General features: G+C 43.5%; 1 protein-coding gene across 1 annotated transcript in view; it reads right to left on the bottom strand.

Annotated features, from left to right (window-relative positions):
• Positions 1–23,847, bottom strand: part of AMN (amnion associated transmembrane protein) — a 143,569-nt gene that overhangs the window by 42,729 nt on the left and 76,993 nt on the right. Inside the window, exon 4 of the mRNA XM_042472272.1 lies at positions 2,568–2,655. Within this exon, the coding sequence (XP_042328206.1) occupies positions 2,568–2,655 (88 nt within the window). The remainder of the gene's footprint in view (positions 1–2,567; positions 2,656–23,847) is intronic.

Genomic DNA, 23,847 nt, shown 5'->3' with positions numbered 1-23,847 from the left:
TCCTCCTCCTCCTCCTCCTCCTCCTCCTCCTCCTCCTCCTCCTCCTCCTCTTCCCCTATTCTGCCCTTCAAGGCACCCTTCCTCCGGCCCCTTCCTCCTCCTCTGGCTTGTGCGCACACGTGCGCAGGGAAACAGGGCAGGCGCACGTGCTGCCACTGGCCCCTGCTGAGGCCCAGGCGGCACACGCAGAGGAGCCCATCCCCTTTGGTCAGCTGGCCAATGGCTGGCTGGCCAAAGCAGGGGACGGGCTCCTGCTTCAGAGGCCTGCATGCGGGCCCGCACGCAGAAGGTGCGGCGGTGGCGGCGGTGCTGCTGCCGCCAAGGAGGAGGAAGGCAGAGCCGGAGGAGGAGGTGGGTTGGCACTGCCCACCACTATAGAAGAGGAGGTGGGTTGGCGCCGTGGCCAGCCACATTAGCGGCAGCGGCAATGGCCACAGGAGCGGGCCCCGGACCGGGACCAAGGCATGGCTGGGGGCCAAACCAGGCCGGGACCGGGAGGGGCCCCCAAAAGTGGGATTTTCCCGGGGGCCACCGGGATATGGCATCCCTAAGCAGACAGGAACAAAGGAATAGCGATTCAGGATGAAGCCTGTGAGCAACAGTCACCAGACAAGTGGAGGGGGGCAACTGCAGCAAAAGAGTAAGTTTTGGGGTGCTGTTTATACTCTGAAAGCCAAACTTAATCCATACAGGTTCTGTGGGGAACCAAAGGCTTGACTGCCCCTCAAAGGAATCTGAAAAAGTCTCCAAAATAGAGAGTTTGTTTGGATATTTGGGAGATGAAAGACATTGATTTTCACTGATGATGCTTCATGGATATTGCACCACATTGACAAGATCTGGAGTCCCTAGGTATGACTAGGCAGGAAGGGGGTGCACAAAAGATGAATGGGGGATTCTGGTCATGCATGATCTGGCAGAACCCATCTTTTGGCTTTCGGTTTCCATCAGAATTGCAGAGTGTGAGGTGCTCCTCCATCCCCAGGCATCTTCATATGGCTGGGTCTATGTGTCATTCATACTACCTACCTACGTATGCCATCACAGCCATGTCTGCTCATGCTAATGATTACTGTAGCTGAAAATATATTAGAGGATGTTTGTATGCTTACGCTATCCTGATTAGTTCCATGGGAGAGGGCTGCTTCCCATGTTCAAATACACCTACTATGGTGATGCTGTGGATGCCAGGTTAAATATGGGATGGGGCTCCCATTGATATTTAGCAGATCCTCTGTCAGGAAGGTTTATCGTAAAGTTCAATCAGTTGCAACTTTGAAACCTCTATTCTCACCTCTCAACCCATGTTTTACCTAACTGACTTCTCCCCAGTTCATTCCTTCCCACTGTCATGATTCAATAGGAATAGTCCCATTTAATCCTTTGTTGTCCCATTGCTGTCCTCCTCCCATTTCCCCCTTTTGTCCTCAACTGACTTGAAAGCACACTGCAGCAGCAACACATGTGTACTGTAGTTCTTTTACACATGGCTTCTATATATTAAGTAATGTGCATGTCAGCTGCTGCTGTGTGCCTTCAATTAATTTCTGACTTATGGTGATCCTAAGGTGAACTTATCATGGGGTTTTCTTGGCAGAATTTGTTTAGAGGGGGTTTATCCTTGCCTTCCTCTGAAGCTGAAACAATGCCCAAGTTCACACAGTGGATTTCCATGGCTGAGTAGGGATTCAAAACCTGTTGTAAGAGTTAATGCTGGATCAAAATATCACCCTGAATATACCCAAACCCCTCTGATTTTGGAAGCTAAGCAGAGTCAGACTTGGTTAATATTAGATTCAGTCTAATACAGCTGTCTGTTCTCCTAAAGCAATTCCTGAGCAATGCATTGCTTTGGAACAGGAGTGGGCATCTATGGAATGGTCAGGGGGCATCTCGCCTCCCTATGGAACCCTCTGTGAGGGCTGCATTGGTGTCCCCAATGTTACAGTTTCATTTTTAGCTGATAGCATGGGAGTGTATGTATTTGGAGACCCTGGAGGGGATTGGTGGCGGTTATGAGCTATTTTCAGGCAACTAAAATTGTCAAAATATTTTTTATGGGATGGATTGGGGGAGTCTGAGGCCTTTAAAGACCTTCAGAGGTGGCAAAAATGGGATGCTGTAGCCTTCACTTTCCCTATCCTTGCTTTAGAGCAAGACCTTGAGCTTAGAGAATGTAGTGTGCCGTTTCACTACATTTGTATTAGGCACACAATGGAACAGCAAACAATGAGTATGATTCCACTGGGGAAATCCCCTGGGTAAGCTGCCCTGAAATGAATGCAACTTTGGCAAGAACAGATCACAATTCATTTTAATGGAAGCTCCACAGGAGACAGTTCTGGAGTAATGTATGCAACCAATGTTTATCATTTCCTCCTTCTTTTTCTCTCCCCAAACCCATTATGGAAAGGAAAGCTCCGGCTGTAATTTCCAAACTTCGGAGGGCTCCAGGGAAAAGTTAATTATGACGGAGAGAATGACTCAAGTGAGCAGTGGCATAACTGAAGCATATTCTCAGAGTGCTTAATTTGCATGACTAATTAAGGGTACTTTGAGTACAATACCTGTCTCACATCCTGGATCGTAGCTGTCATCGAAGGCTGCAAACCCAGCACCCGGGGCCATAATGAATTCTCCATTCAGTGGTATGTACTATGCAGCAAAAGAAAACAAACAAAAGGAAGAAACGGTAACAAAACTTCTCTCCAGTGGGCTGTTCCCCACAAGCCATGCTGGTAAGTGAGTAATATTAATGACATCCAAACACAATGCCTACTATCTGTAAACATTTCCCATGAACTATACATTAGGCTAGTATTCATTCATTCATTCATTCATTCATTCATTTAAAGTTGTCACTCAGCATTGGGGGTGTGGTTCCAGGAGCCCCCATGGATACCAAAATCCGTGGATGCTCAAGTCCCATTATACACAGAGGCATACTAAAGTGGTATTCCTTATATAAAATGGCAAATTCATGGTTTTCTTTTTGGAATTTATATATTTTTTAAAATATATTCAAACCATGGATGCTTGAACCCATGGATAAAAAAAATCTGTGGATATGGAGGGCTGACTGCATTCTTGGATAAATTGAAAGATATAGTTGTGTTAGTCGGTAGAATCAGTATGCAGAGAGATCTTGTAGCCTCTTTGAGACTAACTGAAAGAAAGAAGCTGGCAACATGAGCTTTCATAGCCTTAAGCCTTCTTAAGTCTCCAAATGCATGTGAGGAAGTACAGTATACTTGAGTCTGGAAAAGCTCATGCCACCAACCTCTTTATTTCAGTTAGTCTCAAAGGTGCTACAAGACCTCTCTACATCTTGGAATAAATGTTTGGATAAAACAAGAGAGGGTAAAGGGCAGTCAATATATGCTCCCGATGCTGATTCTGTGGCCTCCCTAACCCATCTCACTGCCCCAACACAATTTTTTTTAAAAAAGGTATAGAAGAGAAAAGAATGGAGATGGATTGTTTCTCCTGGAACTATTTAGAATGGCTTGGTCTTCAATGGGCAGTTAAGACCTGTTAGGTTTACTAAAGACTTGCTCAGCTTACAAGGGACAGAATTCACCTTTTAATTAGGCTCCTCTGCACTGACAAATATCCAAAATTCCCCCCTTTATTTTCAAACTGAAAAATAAAAGATCTGAACATTCCAAGTATTTCCCTAGACATCTTTTGTAACAAAGGTTGGCCTGCACAGAGTCCCAGGGGGCAGAAAATTGGTCTCTGGAGTCACTGAAGTTGCTCATTCCAGGAATAAATTTTCAGCAATTACTCCTTAGATTGCAGCACTTGAAACTGCAGAGCAGAACTGCATATTCAAATACATAGGTCCATCTCAATGTACAGTATATGGGCAGATGACCATTCAGTGTTGAAGTGCAGCCATTGCTCACAGGTAGGGTTCCCAGATCTCTGGGTCTGGCTGTGAGTCTCAGGCCCCGGACTCTCTTCCCTGCTCCTTAGGGAATGGGAGGAATCTCAGGGCAAGAGCTCTGGCTTAAAAAATTTGTGCGTTTCTACATATTGTCCTTATTTGTTAGATTTGGTAGACTCATGTTTAACTCCAGACATCTCTAATTAATAGATGACTAGTATAAGGTGACTAAAAAAAGTTCAGTTTGAGGCCCTGGAGAAATGCTACCTTATCAGAACAAATAATATTGGACTAGACAGACAAATAGTCATTATTATTATTATTATTATTATTATTATTATTATTATTATTTCTTACCAACCTCTCCCCATGGATCGAGGCAGGGAACAACAAGTTACAAATATATGACATCAGTTAAAAATATATACACGTTATGACAATCCACATTTAAAATTAACAACCTACCTTTAAACATTCAAACATTAATATATTTATATAGCCTTACAACTTGATCATCTTCTCTTTCTTTCACATTTCCCTCTCCTCTCCCTCTTTCAATATTCCTCTTTCTTACTACCTTCTGACTCTTTCCCTCTTTTCTCTCATCTCATCTCATCTTCTCCTCATACTTTCTTCATATCTCCCCTTTTAACTACGGCCCGGTACAAACGGGCCTTTAGGGATGCCCTTGTCATGTGCTAGGGTTTCCTGGGGGCAGAGCGCCCATACACCCCTCAACCCTTGCATGTGATGAGGGCGTGACAATGGCGGCACCCTGTATACACGGGTGCCGCCATTGTTATGTAAGCACCGCGCAGTGTCCACATGGCACCAAGCAGTGCTTGCGTAATGAGTGCGCCAGTGGTGCAGTTGTTATGCTGCCGCCACAGCTCTAGAAGAACTCGCTTTTTGCGAGTTCTTTTTCCACCAGCGGGGAAGCCATGCAGTTTGGTGGCTGCAGATTCCTGCCGATGGAAAAACAGGCTCCGGGAGGCCACTGTTTTTTGGCGGTATGTACCGCGCCTATATTTTAACTATCATGTTTTAATATTAGTATTATTTATTTATTTTACTTTTGTAACTAATGTTTTAGATGTATCCTTTTTTAAATCATTGTAAACCACCTTGAATCCCATTTGGGAGAAAGGCAGGATATAAAACAAGTAAATACATAAATATCCACCAGGATTCCAGTCGTAGGCCCATCTTATCATGTATAAATAGAATACTGTCGGGCTCTAATAGTGTACTACAGATACAAATAGCGCACCAGGGAGCCCTGGTGGCACAGTGGTTAAATGCTGATACTGCAGCCGTTCACAGCCAAGAAGGTTGTGATTTCGATCCCAGGAGCTCCAAGGTCTACTGAGCCTTCCATCCTTCCGTAGGTCACTAAAATGAATACCCAGCTTATTGGAGGCAATTAGCTTACACATTGTAAACCGCTTAGGGAGTGTATAAGTGCACTGGTAAGCAGTGTAGAAATGTACTTACTATTCCTATGGTTCCATCCTATGGAACCATGAAATTTGCAGTATTCAGAAATCTTACCAAAGGTATTCAGAAATCTTACCAAATTAGGATCCCAGGATTCCATTGGATGCAGGCATAGCAGTTAATGTGGGATCAGAATGGCAATAATTGTGTAGTGTGAAAGAGATCTTAGTGCAAGGATACTGGTGTTTTCAGCAGCTATACGCTGGACAGGGTTAATAATGGCCTACATCTTATTGTTAATCCTAGTCAGAGTAGAGCCATTGAATCAATTGGATCTGTTGATTTGGGAGAGCCAGCATGGTATGATAGTATGATCATTGGACTCCAGTTCCAGAGTTCAAATAGCTGCTTGGCCATGGAAACCCACTGGGTGACCTTGAGCCAGTCACTCTTTCTCAGCCTCAGAGAATGGCAAAGGCAATCCCCTTCTGAGCAAATCTTGCCAAGAAAACCCCATGATAAGTTCACCTTAGGGCTACCATAAGTCAGAAATGACACACAACAACAGCAGCTGTGTTGATTCACAATTAAGCAACTACATCAATGGCTCTATTCTAACAGAGACTAACCAGGGGGATTCCATCCAGTGCAGTCATTACTAACTGTATTTTATTCACATATTTTCTGTTTTACTTCTATGTGTGTGTGTGTTTGTAGGATATTCCCACACCTACCCTGAACCCTTCTTGCTTTTACTCTTGGTTGTTTTTGCTGCTGTTGTATAGTGTTCAAGTTGTTTCTGACTTACAGCGACCCTCAGGCAAACCTATCATGGGGTTTTCTTGGCAAGTTTCTTTAGAGTGGGTTTGCCATTGCCACCCTCTGTGTCTGAAACAGTGTGATTTACTCAAGACCACCCAGTGAGATTCCATGGCTTAGCTGGGATTCGAACCCTGGTCAAATAATACATTAGCTAGTCTTTAAGATGCTACAGCAGTCTGTTGGTTTTGCTCCAAAAGAGAAACATGATAGCCTCTTTCAGAGAGGTAAACTTTGTGATGGTTTATATGTTTGCCACCTTTGCCTTTCCTGGGACACTCAACACATCATAAATGGGGTGGTGTGGGGTGGCTGGTGGGAGATGGGGAGCCTATCTTGCTAACAGGACCAACCAACCAGTTTCAGAGGCTAGTCAGGGACACCTGATTCACCTAAGGTAGGGGTGGCTTTTGAACCAAGCACCAACAATCCCCTGGGATTCAACCCAGTTGTCCCCTTGTCCAGCCTTCTGTCTACTATGACAGTGACAATCTGAAAAAAAGGGAACAATTAAGCATCCTTAAGATAGCAAAAATGACATCCGGAAGAAATATTGCTAAGCATTCTTTTTATATATAAAAATGTTCTTCTGAGCCAAAAGCACTCTCTGCTCTGCTCCGCTTGCGTCGTGCCAGAGCTGTCCAACTCGCATGTCACAGACTGCATCATTGGAGCATGCTGTTCTGCAATGCTGGAAGCACTTGGGGAGTGGTGCAAAAAAAGAAAAAGGGAAAGGGGGAGGGGGAGGGAGAACTCACTCACAATCAAACCTGTGTGTGACGGCACTGATTTGTGGTAGAATTGGACCTGGAGTTCCTTCTTTTGCCATGAGCAAATCTGAGTGCTTTTTAGCTAGTCTAGCATTGATTGAGGTGCCTCTGAGAGCAATAGAGGGCTTGGTATTTTTTTTTTTTTAATATTGAAGCTTCCTGCAAGGCTCTTAGCACTAAGCCATACCTCTGAGATTAAAATTGGAAAAAGGGAGGAGGCTGGGGGAGGCAGATTCTCCTGTTATCTAGTTAATTACTTTCCATCTATTTTGGCTTGCCCTTGTTCTTTACATATCATTACCAGGTCTTAACTGAAGGTGGCAGCAGTTTGACAGAGCTATAAGGCAGCAGGATTCCCCTTTGCAGCTGGGGATGAATGAGGACAGAGAAAGGGAATTTAAGGATAAGAGGTTTGCCAACAGATACCAAGTTACTGTTAGAGAAAGTAGGATGTAAACCTTCTTATTGAGGTTTGGAGAAATTCCTTTTTTTTTTTTTTTTGGACTACAGTTTCCAAAAACATGGTCAACAGTTGTGCTGGTTATGGGGCGATGGGAGTTGTAGCACAAAAAAAGAAAATGTCCACACTGGGCTTTAAATATAGAGGGGGAAGTTTTTGTTGGGTTTTTCAGGCCACGTGGCCATGTTCTAGAAGATGCCAGCCACAGATGCAAGCAAAACATCCGGAATAAACTTTTCTAGAACATGGACACATAGTCTGAAAAACCCACAGAAAATGATGGATGCCAGCTGTGAAAGTCTTCAACTTCACATAGAGGGGCAACTTGGGCAATTGGATAAATATGGAGGAAGAAACTGGAACTTGGGAAATTCTTTGGATGATGTCACACTACATAGTTATAGCACTGTTATTCCCCTTTAACTGTTAGGGCTGCCTCCAGTGGAATCCTAGGATTTGTAGTTTAGGGAGGGACATTTAGAGTTCTCAGCCAGAGAGCTCTTAGGCCTCACTGAACTATGACCTCCAGAATTCCACAGGAGCCAGCAATAGCAGTTAAAGGGGAATAATAGTGCTATAACAAGGTAGTGTGATATTGTCCAAAATGAACCTGTGATCTAGCTACTTTGAGTTGGATCCAAACTGGTCACTACATGAACAGAAGTGTTCCTTTCCTTCACAAAAGGTGTTGGGTTTAGGTGGAAATGTCCCACTGGAGAGAAGATAGAAGGGGTGCATCTACACAGCAGAAATAGTTCAGTTTGACACCACTTTAAGTATTGTAGCTCCAGCCTATGGAATCTTGGGATTTATAAATATGGAGGTGGAAGTTTTTAGCCTTTTCTGCCAAAGTGTTCTGGTGCCTCACAAAACTACAAATCCCAGGATTCTAGGATGGACCATGGCAGTTAAAATGGTGCATTATTTCTACAGAGTAGATGCGCTCAAAGATGCCATGTTAACTTGTCCCTCCTTCTCAATGCATAGCCTTTCATCCGCTTGCATATTGTTCCAAAAGGTTCTATAGGCTTTCAGAGCAGATTTTCAAAATGGCACCACGGTTTCAAGGTAAAGGAAGAATCCTGAAGGTTGCCTCCCCAGTCTCTTCCTTTATCCAGCATAAACAGAGCAACTCTAGATCCAGCTCTTTCTGTTGAGTCCATGAAACATCAGATGATGCCTCTCCCTGAACAGTACAATCTTAACTTAAAGATGTGCCAGCTAGTTAGAATCATCCAAGCGATTGTATTCCCCATCACTATGTATGGACACACAAGGTGGACAGAGGATAAGAAGAGATTCACCTCATTTGAGACATGGTGCTGGAGAAGAGTGCTGAAGATATGGACAGACAAAAAGGCAAACAAATGGGTCCTGGAACAGAAAAAGCTTTGAAATCTCCTTGGAAGTCAAGATGTTCAAACTGAGGCTGCTGTACATTGGCCACATCGTGAGAAGGCACAACTCATTAGAATAGACAACAATGCAAGGAAAAGTAGAAGGCAATAGAAAGAGAGGAAGACTACACACCAAATAGTTAGATTCAGTCAGGGAGGTCATGGGCATGCATTGTAGGAACTACCATATATACTTGATTATAAGTCAACCTCACGTATAAGTTGAGGGCAGGTTTTGGAGCCAAAATTATGGATTTTGATATGACTCATGGATAAGCCGAGGGTAAAACTTAGGGGCATGTAACAATTGATGTAAAGGATGAAACAAAGGAAAATAATGCTAAAGATCTTAACAATTTTGACAGACATAACTCTTTGTGCTCACCCTAAAGATTGGATGGTTGAGATAGCAGAGGGGGTTGCTGCTTCTTTTTGGTGCTCCACGAAGAGATTAAGCTCTCAGCTTTCACCAAGGCATGGTTCCTTTTTTGATAAGAATTAAAGTACAGTACTTACATTGACCCAGTTTTTTTGGGTCAGCTTTTTGACTAAAATTTCTAGACTTATACATGAGATACAGTAAGTAGAGCAGTGGAGGATAGAGAGTCTTGAAGATGTCTCATCCACAGGGTTACCTTGAGTCAAATTCAACCCCAGGGCAGTTAACAACAACAACAACTGTATGGTGTTGGTAATAGGCAAATGCCCCTTGGACTAGCTGAACTACCTTCTGCCAGCCGAATTGCCTGTATGCCAGGATAACCCCCTCCTGTTGGCTGTCCTCACAGATCAACTAGCAGAGGGCTCTTCTGGTACAAGAGACCTACCAGCTGAGACCATCAGCCGAAAAGCCAAATGTAAGGAGTAGAAAGGGGACAGAGAGAGGAAGAAGCTGATCCAAGCAAGCCAGATTCAAACATCTCTCAACTATGATCCAAACCACTTATAAAACTTTAGGTCAGGGCCTGGATAGTCCTCAGTAATTTTTAATATTCCTGGGCTAAGAGGTCTTTGGATTCAACACTGTTTAAGATGGTCTAGGGGTGGCTCAGCTGGCTCTCAGCAACCTTGATTAGTTAGCACTGAAAACCAGCAGCAGAACATAGAAGCCCCACAGCATGTAAAACCAAAGTATAGTGGGCCCTTGGTATCCACTGGGGCTTGGTTCCAGGATCCCCCGTGGATACCAAAATCAGTGAATGCTCAAGTTTCATTAAAAAACAAAGCCATTGTAAAATGGTGTCCCTTATATAAAATGGCAAAATCAAGGCTTGCATTTTGAAATGTATATATTTTAAAAATATTTTCAAACTGTAGATGGTTGAATCTGTGGATAAAGAATCTGTGGATACTGATGGCTGATTGTAAAACTATCAGAAAAAAAAGAGAGAAGGGTGTTACAGCCTAAAAGCTCTAACAACAGTTTCTTGAGATGCTTGGAACACTTTTTTTTTAAATCTGCATCTATTATCTAAAAGGCTACAATACAGAAACCATGCAAATCTGTCTCTGAGGATATAATTCCAAAGGCAAGATGTCACAATTGAAAACCACTCTCTGCCACCTGCCCTCATTCATTTGTCAGGACACCTGGAGGAAGGTTGGGGTTTAGATAGGCAAATAAACAGATGCATGAAAATAGGTGTTGAGATCCTACAACAGAAAGATAGGCACTGCGGAAATAAGGCACTTGACACTGATTTAACTGTCGTGGCTCAATGCTATGGAATTCTGGGATTTGTAGTTTGCCGTGGCACCAGAATATTCTGAAAGGGAAGGCTAAATATCTCACAAAACTACAAATCCCAGAATTTCATAGCACTGAGTTATGACAGTTAAAATGGTATCAAGCTGCACTGTTTCTGCAGTGCAGATGCAACATAGTCACCTGACTCCCCAAACTACTTTAACAGCCAGCAGGTGCTCCAAACAGGCAAGGTCTACTCTGCTGGTGAATGGTGCACAGCAGGATGATGTTTCTATTCCACTCGTGCCAGTGATCTCCAGTGCAACAAGGAGTGCAATAGGAGTCCTACTTCTGATTGTTACACTGAAGATTGCTAGTAGGACTGATCGGAAACATTATCCTGGTGCACCTTGATCCCCAGTTAAATAGACCTCATTTGCTCTAAATGGCTGCTGACTGTTACAGTACATTTTGGTAGGGCATTTGCGATCATGGTAATAATGTTGCAGTCTTGAATATAGAGCATGACTGTACACATTTGTAACTCTAGGTTATGAATCCACAATTGCAATGTAGGATGCTACCATTTCCCCCCAAAGTTGTAGGTACTTTATTGGCAATACTTATTCTGAACATAGTATTTAGCTGCACTTCAGTATTAAACAAATTGGTCTCAAGAAACAATATCACCTTTTTCAAGTGGGGCTCTCAGATGGTTTGGACTGCAACTCCCATCAGGCCCTAATATGAGTGGAGGTAATGGAAAGTGAAATCCAAACACACACAGAAGGCACCAACTTAGACTGGCCTATGTTCTACAAGATTAGTCCCATTCTTCTAATAACTTATCTAATAACATAACATATCTTTTAATAACAATCTATTCTTTCTCTCAAGCAGGATTTATTCCATCCTTATCTATTTCTTCTGTCCTCAAAATATTAATTTTGCAAGTGTAGAAACACACTCTTCCTTGTTAGGTTTTCACTTATCATGTCTGATGTTTGACCTGATAATTTAACTAAAGAGTTCCTGAAGAACGGTGCACCTTTCAATGTCCTTTCAAAGCTCAGTCATTTCCTCAGAAAGATATCAAGGGCACTGATAAACCCCCTGAATGACAATCATTTGGAACAGAATCTTCTAAAAGGAGTTTTAAATGAGATCTGTTTGACAATCCATCCATTTAATTTTATCCATATTTAAGTATGGCAGTACAACACCCAGCATGGTTTGCATGTTGGATTGGCAGCTCTTTTGCACTGCAGAAATAAAGCAGTGTGGCACCACTTTGATTGTCATCATTTCATCCTGTGAAATCCTGGGTTTTGTAGTTTGGTGAGGTATCTGTCACAGAGCTCTGGTACCACACCAAACTACAAATCCCAGGAGTCATGGCAGTTAAATTGGTGTTAAACTGCTTAATTTCTGTTGTGTGGATATACCTTAGGACTCAGGGCAACCATGTTTGGAATCCTTGATCAGTCTTGGAAACCCACAGGGTGACCTTGGTCAAGTCATACCCTCTCAGCCTCCAAGAAAGACAATGGCAAGCTTTCTTAGAACAAATTGTGCCAAGAAAATTCTGCGATAGGTTTGCTTTACGGTTGCCATAAGTGGAAAACTACTTGAAGTCACACAACAACAACAAAAACAACATTTGGTTTCTGATCCTCTTCAGAATCCCTATAAGATGGCCCTCAACACAGGCTTATGGGGATACAGGACAAGACACTGAATGTGGAAGCTCCTTCCTCTGAGGAATTTAGACTGTCCCCATCTTTGTTTGGTTTCTATCAGGCAGTTCAAATATTTCTGTCCATTAAGTTTTTAAGGTCTTTTGAGACAGGAATTAACTTGGCCCACTGAGGGGCTTCATAGACCAGCCATTAAGGTCATGTTGGCATGACACCACACGCCGCACCACATGATAAAAAGCGTCACAGCGTTCCTCTGGTGCTGCATCCAGATGATGTTGTACCAAAGGAGTGCAGAAAAGCCACAGTGCCAGTGACTATGGCACCCTTTCCATGCAGAAAGACTAGATCAGGGCCATGGCGTGCGGTTGCCATGACCCCGATCTGGCGCTAAAAGGGGCGGCTGGTGTGTAAAGCCCCTGTGACAGTTTAAAGCTACTTCTGATTCTAACCTGCCTTCTTGTTGTGGTGGTTTTTGTTGATTGTTTTCTTCCTACATCATCCAAAGGATTGTTATAACTATTTTAATGAATATGGGAAATAACCCAATAATAAATATTTAATATATTAGATATATTAAAATAAAGCTAGAGAGAAATATTAAAACCCACTGGTTTCATCCAGTTTAGGTGACAGGTGAACCTGTCACTTTTGGAAATAATCCTGTAACACAGGTGTGGGAACATGTGCCCCATCAACCCCCTGGAAAATGCAGCAATGTATTTCCCCACCCCAGAGCACCACAAATCTATCTCCTCCAAAAAGCCCAAAAGAAAAAAAAGCCCCCCCTCCCAATTGGTCAAAATGACATCTAGAAGTGAAGTTGTGTCTCTACGGTCACACCAAAACTCCACTGTGGCCCAGAGGTATCACTACGTGTATGGTTTGTGTGTTGACCACACAAGGTGACACCCTAACAGCGGTGACACCACTGCTCCCTAAATATCTACCTTTTGGCAGAAATAGGTTGTGGCATTGACCTGCATCCCTTTAAAATGCTGAAGACACAATGCAAGTGGGTCGAGGGAAGGGAAAGGATTTTTCTAGTTGTTTATGTCACAACTATTACCATTACATCACTGTTTTTAGATCACTACTAGTTCAGTGTGGTATAGTGGTTTGAGTGTTGGACTATGACTCTGGAGACCAAGGTTTGATTCCTAGCTCGGCCATGAAACTCATTGTGTGACCTTGGGCAAGTCACATGCTCTCAGCCTCAGAGGGTGGCAATAGCAAAGCCCCCTACGAATAAATCTTGCCAAGAAAACCCCATGAGAAGTTCACCTCGGGGTTGCCATAAGTTGGAAGTGACTTGATGGCAATACAACAATAACAACAACTGGTCCTTTATTTATTTTTGTGTATTGCAGGCTCAAGTGTGCACAGTGGTTCCCAAACTTTGGTCCTCCAGCTGTTTTGGACTTGAACTCTCAGAAGTCCTAGCCTGCTTGGCCAACAGTCAGGAGCTGAAGTCCAAAACATCTGGAGGACCAAAGTTTGGGAACCACTGGTTCAGTCATCCTTTTTTGTAGCAACATCCACAACTAACAGTGATCAGCACGAGCCAGCATTTTCTATTTCCCACAATGCTTTGCTCTGGACATTGTAGAATATTTAAATGGCAGTTTCCAGTCCAGCTGCTTGATGAATCACAAGAGAATGAAGTGAAGGTTTCATTGACAGCCAATCCCTCTAAGGGCTCCATCTGCTGTCTGAGGGTGCCAGAATCAGACACTGGACGCAGCTTAATATCACTGATTTTGCCTTATCCCATTTATCCAAATCATTTTTACACCATCAGGCAGACTGACTAGTGTTTACTGTAGCAATATGTTTTCCTCTTTCCTCCTGAGAAGTCTTTAAGATACCCTGAGCTGTCAACATCCTTCTGTTGGCTGTCCATAGTTGCAGCCCTGGCAGTGGCTCATAAATCTCTGTGCAAGGCACTGTGACACTGACCCTAAGCATTTCAGGGAGCATCTGCCTTCCCGTGATTTATAGCCAAAGCTTCAGGGAGAAGAGGCAAGGAGAGAGACCTTCTCAGATTCTTTTTTTATATATAGCTTCGGAAATGGACTCACCCTACTGCCCCTCACTGACTGACAACAGCAATAAGAAATGTATTCTACAAAATAACAGTGTCTAGAGAGTAAGGAGAAGGTACCAGAGCCTGCGTGGTGTCGTGGTTTGAGCATTAGACTATGACTCTTGAGACCAGGATTCAAATCATGGCTCGGCCACGGAAACCAACTGGGTGAACTTGGGCAAGTCACGTTCTCTCAGCCTCAGATGATGGCAATCACAAATCCCCTGTGAAGCAACTTGCCAAGAAGACCCTATAATAGGTTTACTTTAGGGTCACCAAAATCCTAAATGAATTAAACACACACAACAACAACCAGGGGTAAAAGCAAGAAGGATCCAAGGTAGGGGTGTGAACATCCCACACAACACACATACAAGCAAACACCGCTGCCAAAGAAATTCCTTTTTCAAAAAAGGTTTTTTTTGCATCTGCCCAGCCCCCTCTTTCCTCCTTGTCCTCTGTCTAGATGGAAGTTTCTTTTAGCAGCACTGGCACTGAGAAGATCATAGAGGACGAAACATAGTCTTTCAGTGCTATGTTGCATCAGCCTCTCTGCAATAAACAAAACCATACATCTTGGGCTGGGAAAGAAAGAGATTCTTCTTTAGTTAATCCCACTTGAGTTCTGTGTCCCTGCTTACAAAAGGCAATGTAAACAGCAACTGCCTTCAGAAACTTTGGCTGAGCATGTATGAATGGCAAAACAGAGAGAAAAACAGAAAGCAGTTGAGCTTGCCTCACTGTCTACCCCCAGCATGTTAAAAAGAAGCTTAGCTCTATAAATTTGGCCAGCAAAATGGTAATCAACAAGCAAGTAAAAACTGGTGGGGAAAAAAGGCTGCTGCTATACTGCAGAATTAATGCAGTCTGACACTGCTTTAACTGTCATGGCTCCATTTTATGGAATCTTGGGATTTGTAGTTTGTTGTAGCACAGAACCCTCTGACAGAGAAGGTTAAATGTCTCATCAACCTACAAATCGCAGCATTCCATTGCATTGAGTTCTGGCAGTGAAAGTAGTGTCAAACTGCATTAATTCTGAAGTGTAGATGCAACCAATGCATTTAGAAAAATGTTTTATGTGGTCTGTAGAAGGTTCAAACGGTTTTCATTGATTCGTGCAAGGCTCACCTGACCTGGTTGTTTCATTTTGCAAGCGTGTGTTGTTAATTTTGGAGCAACAGTTGGATGAAACATGTTAAAGTGCTCTTCTTTTTCACAGTCTTAGAACCTACCCCTATTCTTTCCATCTTATTTCTGCCTCCGGTACCAAATTTTCTGTTTTAAAAAAAGTAATGCCCAGGAGCTCATCTCTACTTCATTAGTAGAGAATTTTTGAATTTTCTTTTTTAAATTTTTATTTAGAAACATCACATTTTACCAAATTTTCACTTTAACCACAGGAAACTATGTGTATGTAAACACATTTGTTCTGTGGATATAATATTGTAATTTAAAGATATAATTTTAATTTTACTAGTTGTTTATGTCATTACATTCAGTGATATATGGGAATTATGACTTATGAGTAAATGATGCAAAAAACATTAACAAGGATTCTGTATGCGATATGGGAGAAGGTCAATGGGAGTGGGGGGTGAGCGCATTAGTTACCACACCGGGTGACAGCAACCCTAGTGACACCACTGCAGGTAGACACCACTTGAACTGTCATGGCTCCATGCTATGAAATTCTGGGAATTGTAGTTTGGAGTGGCACCAGAGCTCTCTGACAGAGAAAGCTAAATGTCTCACAAAACTACAATTTCCAGAATCCCATAGCATTGAACCACAGCAGTTAAAGTGGTATCAAACTGCATTATTTCTGCAGCCATCATTTTGGTTTTCAGGAGCAAAGTGAGCAGAGATAGCATCCAGTCAATATTCAAAGAGAGATCCAAGATTGAATAGGGAAAGGAAGACGATGAATTTTAAGAGTACTTTTTGTGGTTATATTTTATGATCCTTGGTCAAAAAAAAAGATTCAGCATGTTTGTTTTTTGAGGCAGTAGAAAAATCTTCATATAAATTCATTTCAGCCCAAGACCTTCATGGGACAGAATTACTGAACTCTAGGTAACAGTGGCTCCAAGTCTCTGAAAAAAAACTATTGCTGGTGCTGCAACTGTACATCAGAGATCAGGGGAAGGATTCTCAGGCGAGATTGATTTCCTGGCAGCACTGAAGCTTAAAAAATAAATAAATCCACGCAGCTACTGTACATCCAGCATTCAAAACTGATGCTCAAAATGTATGCTATATTATTTGCATGACTAGCCACTGTGTCAAAGGAATTTAAAATTTTAATCCTATGCTGGGGGAGAGGAATTTTCACAGGAACACGGCAAATAGGAAGGAAAGGTTTTGATCCTGATTAATCACCTTCCCTCTGCATTGCAGTTAGTATTGGCACCAACCGGAGACTTCTCCCACCGGGAGCGGGGGAATAATTGGAAATGCAGGTGAATTGGGAATGGTGATTAAATGCCCACCGCCCATGTGTTTAGGTGCCTGAGAAAATCAGGGAACTCCAGGCCTAGGATTATTGTATTTTAAATCCTTTGATTTAGCTGCTAGCAGTGCAATTATCAGAACAATCAGACCCCCAAGCCATGTCCAGGGCTCCAGTCTGTTTGAATTTCTTTAAACATAAATGAGATAAAATAGATCCACTAGTGCGGATGTGAGGAGATATCAAACTTGTGGGGTCTACTTTGTTCTTGAGAACTCTTAGGTTCATCTATACGGTAAAAATAAGACAGTTTGACACCACTTTAACTGCCATGGCTCCATCCTACAGAATCCTGGGATCTGTAATTTCATGAGGCACTAGCACTCTTTGGGAGAACGTTAAAGACTTTGTAAAACCACAGATCCCAGGATCTATAAGATGCAGCTACAGCACTTTAAGTTGTGTCAAACTGCATTATTTCCATAGTGTAGATGCACCTTTAAACCACTATTTGGTGCAGACATAGGGTTGCCATATTCCAGTCCCTCATATCCAGGCATCCAGTTTGCATAAAATGCAAATTATTACAATTATGCATATTATTAATTTGCATTCTGATTATGGAAATTCAACACATTAATTGTTGCACTATTTCTACCATTATGTTTCAACCTCAGTATATAGTTTGTCTATTTTTGTTGGTCAAATAAAGGTATTACTGTGTTTGGAGGTTATTGTACTTTGCTATATGGCCAGCACACAGCTACCTCTGAATATAATACCAAGCTAAGAGTTATTTTATTCTTCTTTGCCTCTCTAGCTGATGTGAAGGGAGAGATGCTTCCAAGCATCTTCAGAGACTCCCTTTACTCTTTCGAGGCTGTTTAGAAGTGAAATTCCACCATGCTGCCTATGCTTAAACTCAAGCCACCAACACAATCATCACACAGCACAAAACCATCTCTGCTTGCCTCCTTTCTTTTCCTGCCTGCTGGGGGAATGGGAGAGAGAATGGAAAAAATAAGGTGTGGCAATAGTACACTCTGCGCAGTAGCAACAGAGAGCCTGCAGAGTGGGATAAGGTTCCAGTCTTCTTGCATAGTTTTCTACTTCATTGCACATGTCAATTTTAATCTACCCATTGGCCTGCAACAAAGAAGGAAAATTACTATTCCAAACTGGGCCAGCTGGCCGGGAAATTTTTTAGTCTCTTCACGTCTGGAGTACTGTGTCAAGGTCTGGGCAACAATTTCAAAAAGGATGTTGACAAATGGAGTTGTGTCCACAGGAAGGGACAAAATGGTTGATGAAGGTATGGAAAAACACCTTGAGGAGCGACTTAGAGCAGTGGGTATGTTTAGCATGAGAGGTGAGAAAAGTTTAAGAGATGATATGATAGCCTGTTTTAATATTTGAAGGGATATATGAGGATGGAGAGAAGCTTGTTTTCTGATGCTGTCCAGAGAATAGGACTCGGAAACAATGGATGAAGCTACAGGAAAAGAGATGTCACCTCAACATTAGGAGGAAACTCCTGACAGTTAAGGGCTGTTCAATTGTGGAAACACTACTTCTTGGAAAGTGGTGGAAATCTTCCTGCTTGGTGAGGGTTCTCTAAACGAGGAGTGGATGGCCATCTCTTGGGTAGGGTTGCTTTGTATTCTGTGTTCTGTTATGGCAGGGGTGTGGACTGGATGCCCTTGTGGTCTCTTCCAACTCTTATTTATGATTCTATGATATGGGATATTTCCAGAATTTTCTGAGACAGAAAAGACAGTATACTGGACTGTATTGTAGAATTTGAAGAATTCTGACACTGGGAATCCCTCTTGAATATTAGGACCTTAACAGAGCTTTCAACCCTATTCATAATTATCCTTTCATGATATTACAAAGTTTATTTCTTTGAGCATCCTTGTTTATCTTGGGGAAATAATACAATATTCATTGTTGATATCTGGAAATTCTGTGCAACCCACAGCAAATAATCAAAAGATCTACTTGTACATATAGATGGTTTTGCCACCTGTTTCCTGAAGTAGTGTGTATTACACAGATTTGTCTGTGAATGAATTATGGTTAAATCAAGTGTATCGGACAGGGCGCCAGGGTTTCTTCAATTTGTGGTCTTTGAGGAAAGTAGACTGTAAGTATTCAAAGAAAAACTCATCAACGTGTACAAGCTTTTTCTGGACTGTAAAACACACAAGTTGGTATTCCAAAACGTGACTGAGTGTGGCTCAGTCAAACCCTGGTGTTTAGAGAAGAGCCGATTTGGTTCGCCAGAACGGATCTAGAGGTCCCTAAGAAATACAACAAACAAACACACACCACACAACACATCACACACCACACACACAGAGGGGACGTAGTCGAGGTGGGGTTCTTGGGGTTCTGGACCTCCCTTCCATTAAGAAAAAATGGAATGGTGGATGTGCTGCTGCGCCGCACAATCCAAGCCCCCATTATAATGGGTAGCAACTTAGTCTGGGCCCCCCTTCCTAAATCCTAGTACATCCCTGACAAACACACCATTGCCACAAATGGACACGATTTAAGACAAGTTCATGGTTTTGGACAGGGACAGTGTTTTAGGGCACTCTTCAATTGTAGTTGTATGATTTTTTAAAAAAAACAGGTTAGGTTGTGGCTCTTTGGGAGAAACAACTATTTTATTCTATAGAGGAGCCAGCATGGTTTTTGTAGTGGTATTGAGTTGTGGTTTGAGTGTGGGGACTACAACCCTGAAGAAAAGGTTTGACTCCCCACTCAAGCTTGGGCAAGTCACACTCTCTCAGCCTCAGAGGAAGTAAAGGCAAACCTCCTCTTAAACCAAACCTTTGCCAAGAAACACCCAGTGCTTGTTTTGACTTAGGGTCACTGTAAGTCATAAATGACTTGAAAGTGACAGCAGCAACAGCAACAATGTTCTTTGCTTGGGTTTCTAGCTAATCGTGTGTTCGTTTCACTGTAAGATTCTCCCGATGCATCCCTATTTTTAATTCTGAATTACAGTTTCTGAAAACACTGATGAATCTTATTAAATGGAGTTAATTGCATGCAGCAGATATGCATAGATGTAATTGCAACACATTAAAATATTTTATATCTTTACTTTTAAACATATAGAAAATTAAAAACTGTTTTCTCTGAAACTCACGCCTAGATGAAAGTTGGATGTTTTACAGTTTTTACTTTTAAGAACCACCAAACAATTCTTGGTTTTTTCCCATTTCTCCTTCCATTGGTACCAAAACCTAACACAGTACCTCTTTTGCTACTTGTTAACAATATCTTCAGAGCTAAGAAGTTACTTCATGGCCTAAATCCAGTTGATACAGGGGCTGCCTACGCTGCGTGGCAGGCCTTTTTTGCCGAAAATCGGCAGAAAACTACAGCCCCAGAAGCTCTGGGGCTTGCCGGCTCCCTTTGGTGGCGGGGCGGAAGGGGCGGCCCTCCGCCCTGCGACGTTCTGGGAGAGGACTTTGTGGTTGGGGGCTTCGGTTCCTCCAGGGCAGCTCATTTGGTTGGTTGGCCATGGAGGAGGTAGAGCCCGCATGCATGTTGGAGTGGGGCGTGGGCCTAGGCCTTTATTAAGGCCTGCGTTTGGTCGGCCGTGCCCTAAGTCGGGCTTGGCTTCGCACGGGCGGAGCCATAGTAGGAAGGGAGGAAGGACTGGAGTTAGTTCCTCCCGAGTCTTTCCTCCCTTCCTTGGAGCGGCCGGGGCGGGGGGTTAAGTGGGGTCGGTGTGGTGGGGGGGGTTGGTTCCTCCCCATCCTGTTCCACTGGGGGCATTCGCCCCGTGTCCGCGGCTCCGTCGCGACGGACCCAGTGGGGGTCTTGTGGCCGGTTTAGGCCTGGGTCCTGCGGGGGCGCGGCGGACATTCTTTTCTTCCCCCTCGGGTGGATTTTGGCGCGCCTGCTTTGCTTTTGGCGGGAAAATCCGCCATTTTGTTGTGTGGTGTGGAAAAAAAATTCGCCATTTTAGAATCAATTTGAGGCAATCTCCTCTGTGCTCAATTGCCAGGCTTTGCTTGATTAGGAGACTGCTTTCCAAGCTTTGTTCTTTTGTTTGCACACCAGGCATTGCTTGTTTTGTGGCTCTGTTCTTTATTTAATAATGCCTCGATAGAAGTTCCAGGACTGTTTTTTGCGGGGCCAGAGCTCAGGAGCGTGTGCAGAGGCTCGATTGTCGGTTCCTCCAAATGTTTGGGACAGGTCCCGAGACATTTCTCCCAGCTCTTAGCAGTGGGTCTGGGGGAAAGGCATGGCCTCCATCTAGAACCACCTGGGGTACACTTGGACGCAGCCTGATGGGGCTACTGGTTGTCTGGCGATCTTTGGCTGTACTGTCAAGATCCTATTGCTGAGCTCATCCAGAATAGTACTACCTCTAGGACAGCTTGCAGTTTCGGTCTCGGCGACACCTGGCCTCAGTTTTATCCGGATTGTACTGTGTCCCAGATTGTCGGTTTTCCTGATTTCAACATCTTCGGTGCGGGGGTCAAGGGCTTCCAGGCTTCATCGGTTCCTTAATCGCGAAATCGAGTTCCGGCAGGTTTGTCCAGGTTGTCCAGTCATCGAGCTCGAGTTGGTCTCCATGTCATCAGCTGAGCGTCGAAGGGAAGAAGAAACGAAAACGCAAGGCCAATGAGGAGACGTCGCGATGGCGCGTCGAGAGGTGAGTTCTTCAGCTGCTGTGGAAGGTGGAGATTCATATGGGGTGCCTTTTGGGGGGAGGTTGTTTGGATTGAGTATGCTTGGGTTCTGGTTTGCCAAGTGGGCCATTCAAAAAGATGGGTTGGCGGCCCATTGGCCTTTCAGGTTTGTGTGGGTGGAGGTTGCTGTTGCAGCGGATTTTCCTGTTTGCTCTCTGGAGGAGGTCCACTGGCGCACATTTATCGAAGAAGGGTGCGCAAGAATATCTGAAGGGTTGCTATTGTAGGACGTTTTTTTCCTTCTTCACTAAAGGAAAAGACGTGTGGCTGTCACTTCAACAAGCTCGTAAGCACGAGCCAAAGGCTGTTCCTGCTGAGCCACCTTTTCCAATTGGTTAGAGGGTTTTGGTTATCTTCAAGGCTGTGGTTTTTCCATGGCCTTCCCTGAAAGGTCATTGGGCATTTGAGCAGCCATTTTTTGATGTTCTGATGCAAGGACATTCGCAGGGTGATGCTGCTGCCATTGCCTACGATGCGGCCTTTTTCTGTCAAACATGCATCGCAGAATTTTCACGGGGTCGTTGGGGACTTGCTCATAACGAATTTGGTGCTAGAGGTGAGGCACTTGGCTAGGTCAAGGGCCCACATGAAGGACAGGTTAAGAAGGACGCGAAATTATCTTGTTGGGACTTATAATGCTGGACGTTGGCACAAATTGTAAATTTGAACATTGTTGTAGCAGTTGTAGAGGGTCTCATCCTAGGTCATCGTGTTCCCGCCCTGTGCCAGCTGCTCAGCCCTTTCGAGCTGGGCGCCCTGCTTCCGCGATCACTGGCAAACGAGAAAGTTCAGGGGGCACAAATGCCGGTGCTGCAGGGAGCCAAAAATGAACAGCACATAAAAGTTTTCCTAATGCAACTGAATGGAGGTGCCTTGAGAAACTGAACAAATCTTGCTAAAACCTGTCACAGATTCATTTTAGGGTTGCCATAAATTGGGAGTGAGTTGAAGGCACATAAGAATACTACTCTAGTTGAAACTAGCAACCAGATTTTGGGTAAAATAGATATTTATACTTGAGAAAGAAAGAACAGATAGTTGTACTTATAGATATTTAATCAGTATGCAAACAGATGTTGTTAACTATTTTTTGTCTATCCTTCACAAGTGTGCTAGGACAGATTTTAATCTTCTTCTAGCTTCATCAAGCGGAGTGTTGTTGCTGCTCATTCCCTGGAGATTTGAAATGTTCCCTCAGAATCCCATTAGCACAGCTATGTGCAGCCAGCCAGCCAGCTTCCAAAAAGTGGATGAGGCTGTGCGCACTAAAAGGCAATAATAAACAGACAGAAGTCCTTTTTCGCAATGAGGTTGGATGACCTTTACTGAAAGAGAAAAATGGACATGGCCTGTCAGATCCTGTGAAAATAACTGATCATGTGTTGCAAGCTGCATGGCTCAGAAAATGATTGAAAAATTAGGAAATTTCAATGCCATTCGAGAGCTGGAAGCAAACAGAAGGCCATCTTCCTGGAAAGAACTCTGCATCATGTCCACAAAGGTCTGTATCCCACCAGCCTGCTATCTCACCACAATCACACTAGTTTAAGAATGGAAGCATGCCGGTTTGGCATCATTTCTTATCACACCTTTCCCACAATAGCACTTTGGTGATCAATGGTCATGTGATCTGCATTCCACACTGCCAAATGCCACCTTGTGGAAGGAAGGGTGGGAACGAATTATCACGACTTCCAATCACCACCCAAAGCTGGCTGTTGAGTGAATGTGCAAACAACAGCTATCTTAGGGAAAGTGTTGGCAGCCATAATAACTTCTCCTCCCCTTTCCAAAGTGAGGGGCTTCCATGTACACATCCATACAGCAGCCTCGCACACTGGAGTGTGGGGGACAAACAATTGTGGCTGCCAACCACCTCTCAAAGCTGGCTGCTGTGTGAATGTGCACTCAGCAGCCAGCTTCAGAAAGGTGTTGGCAGCAACAATTACTTCTCCTTCCCATCTCCAGAAGCTCACAGCAGCCCATGCTTTAGAAGGAGGGGACAAGCGATTGCAGCTGCTAACTGCCTCTTGAAGCCAGCTGCTCTATGAATGTTCACATGGCAGCAGGCTATAAGAAGGGGTTGGCAGCCATGATCATGGCAAGCGGGAGAGGAGCAGAATCAGTCCCACTCACACCATGTGGCTGCCTGAGAAGTGGAACTGTAACAGAAGAGTCCTATCGTATGAAGGGAGTAATGGAATAACAGCAAGACTGAGAACCTATTGACAGTTATGCCCATCAATGAAAAGGTGCACTACAGTAACAATTGGAATGCAGCAGGATGGACACAGCATCATGTGATAAGTACTAGTCAAAGATGCTTTTTATCCTGATAAAATGCTGCTTTTATAGCCCTGTGTGGTAAAAGTCGGAAAAAAACAGTAGTGAATGCTCCTGCCTTGTTTTGTTTTTAAGCTCTACCAGTATATTTC

This window comes from Sceloporus undulatus, chromosome 1 (assembly GCF_019175285.1).
Source record: "Sceloporus undulatus isolate JIND9_A2432 ecotype Alabama chromosome 1, SceUnd_v1.1, whole genome shotgun sequence".
Taxonomy (NCBI): Eukaryota; Metazoa; Chordata; class Lepidosauria; order Squamata; family Phrynosomatidae; genus Sceloporus; species Sceloporus undulatus.
Note: the sequence above shows the minus strand (reverse complement) of the source record. Positions and strands in the feature narration are given on the sequence as shown.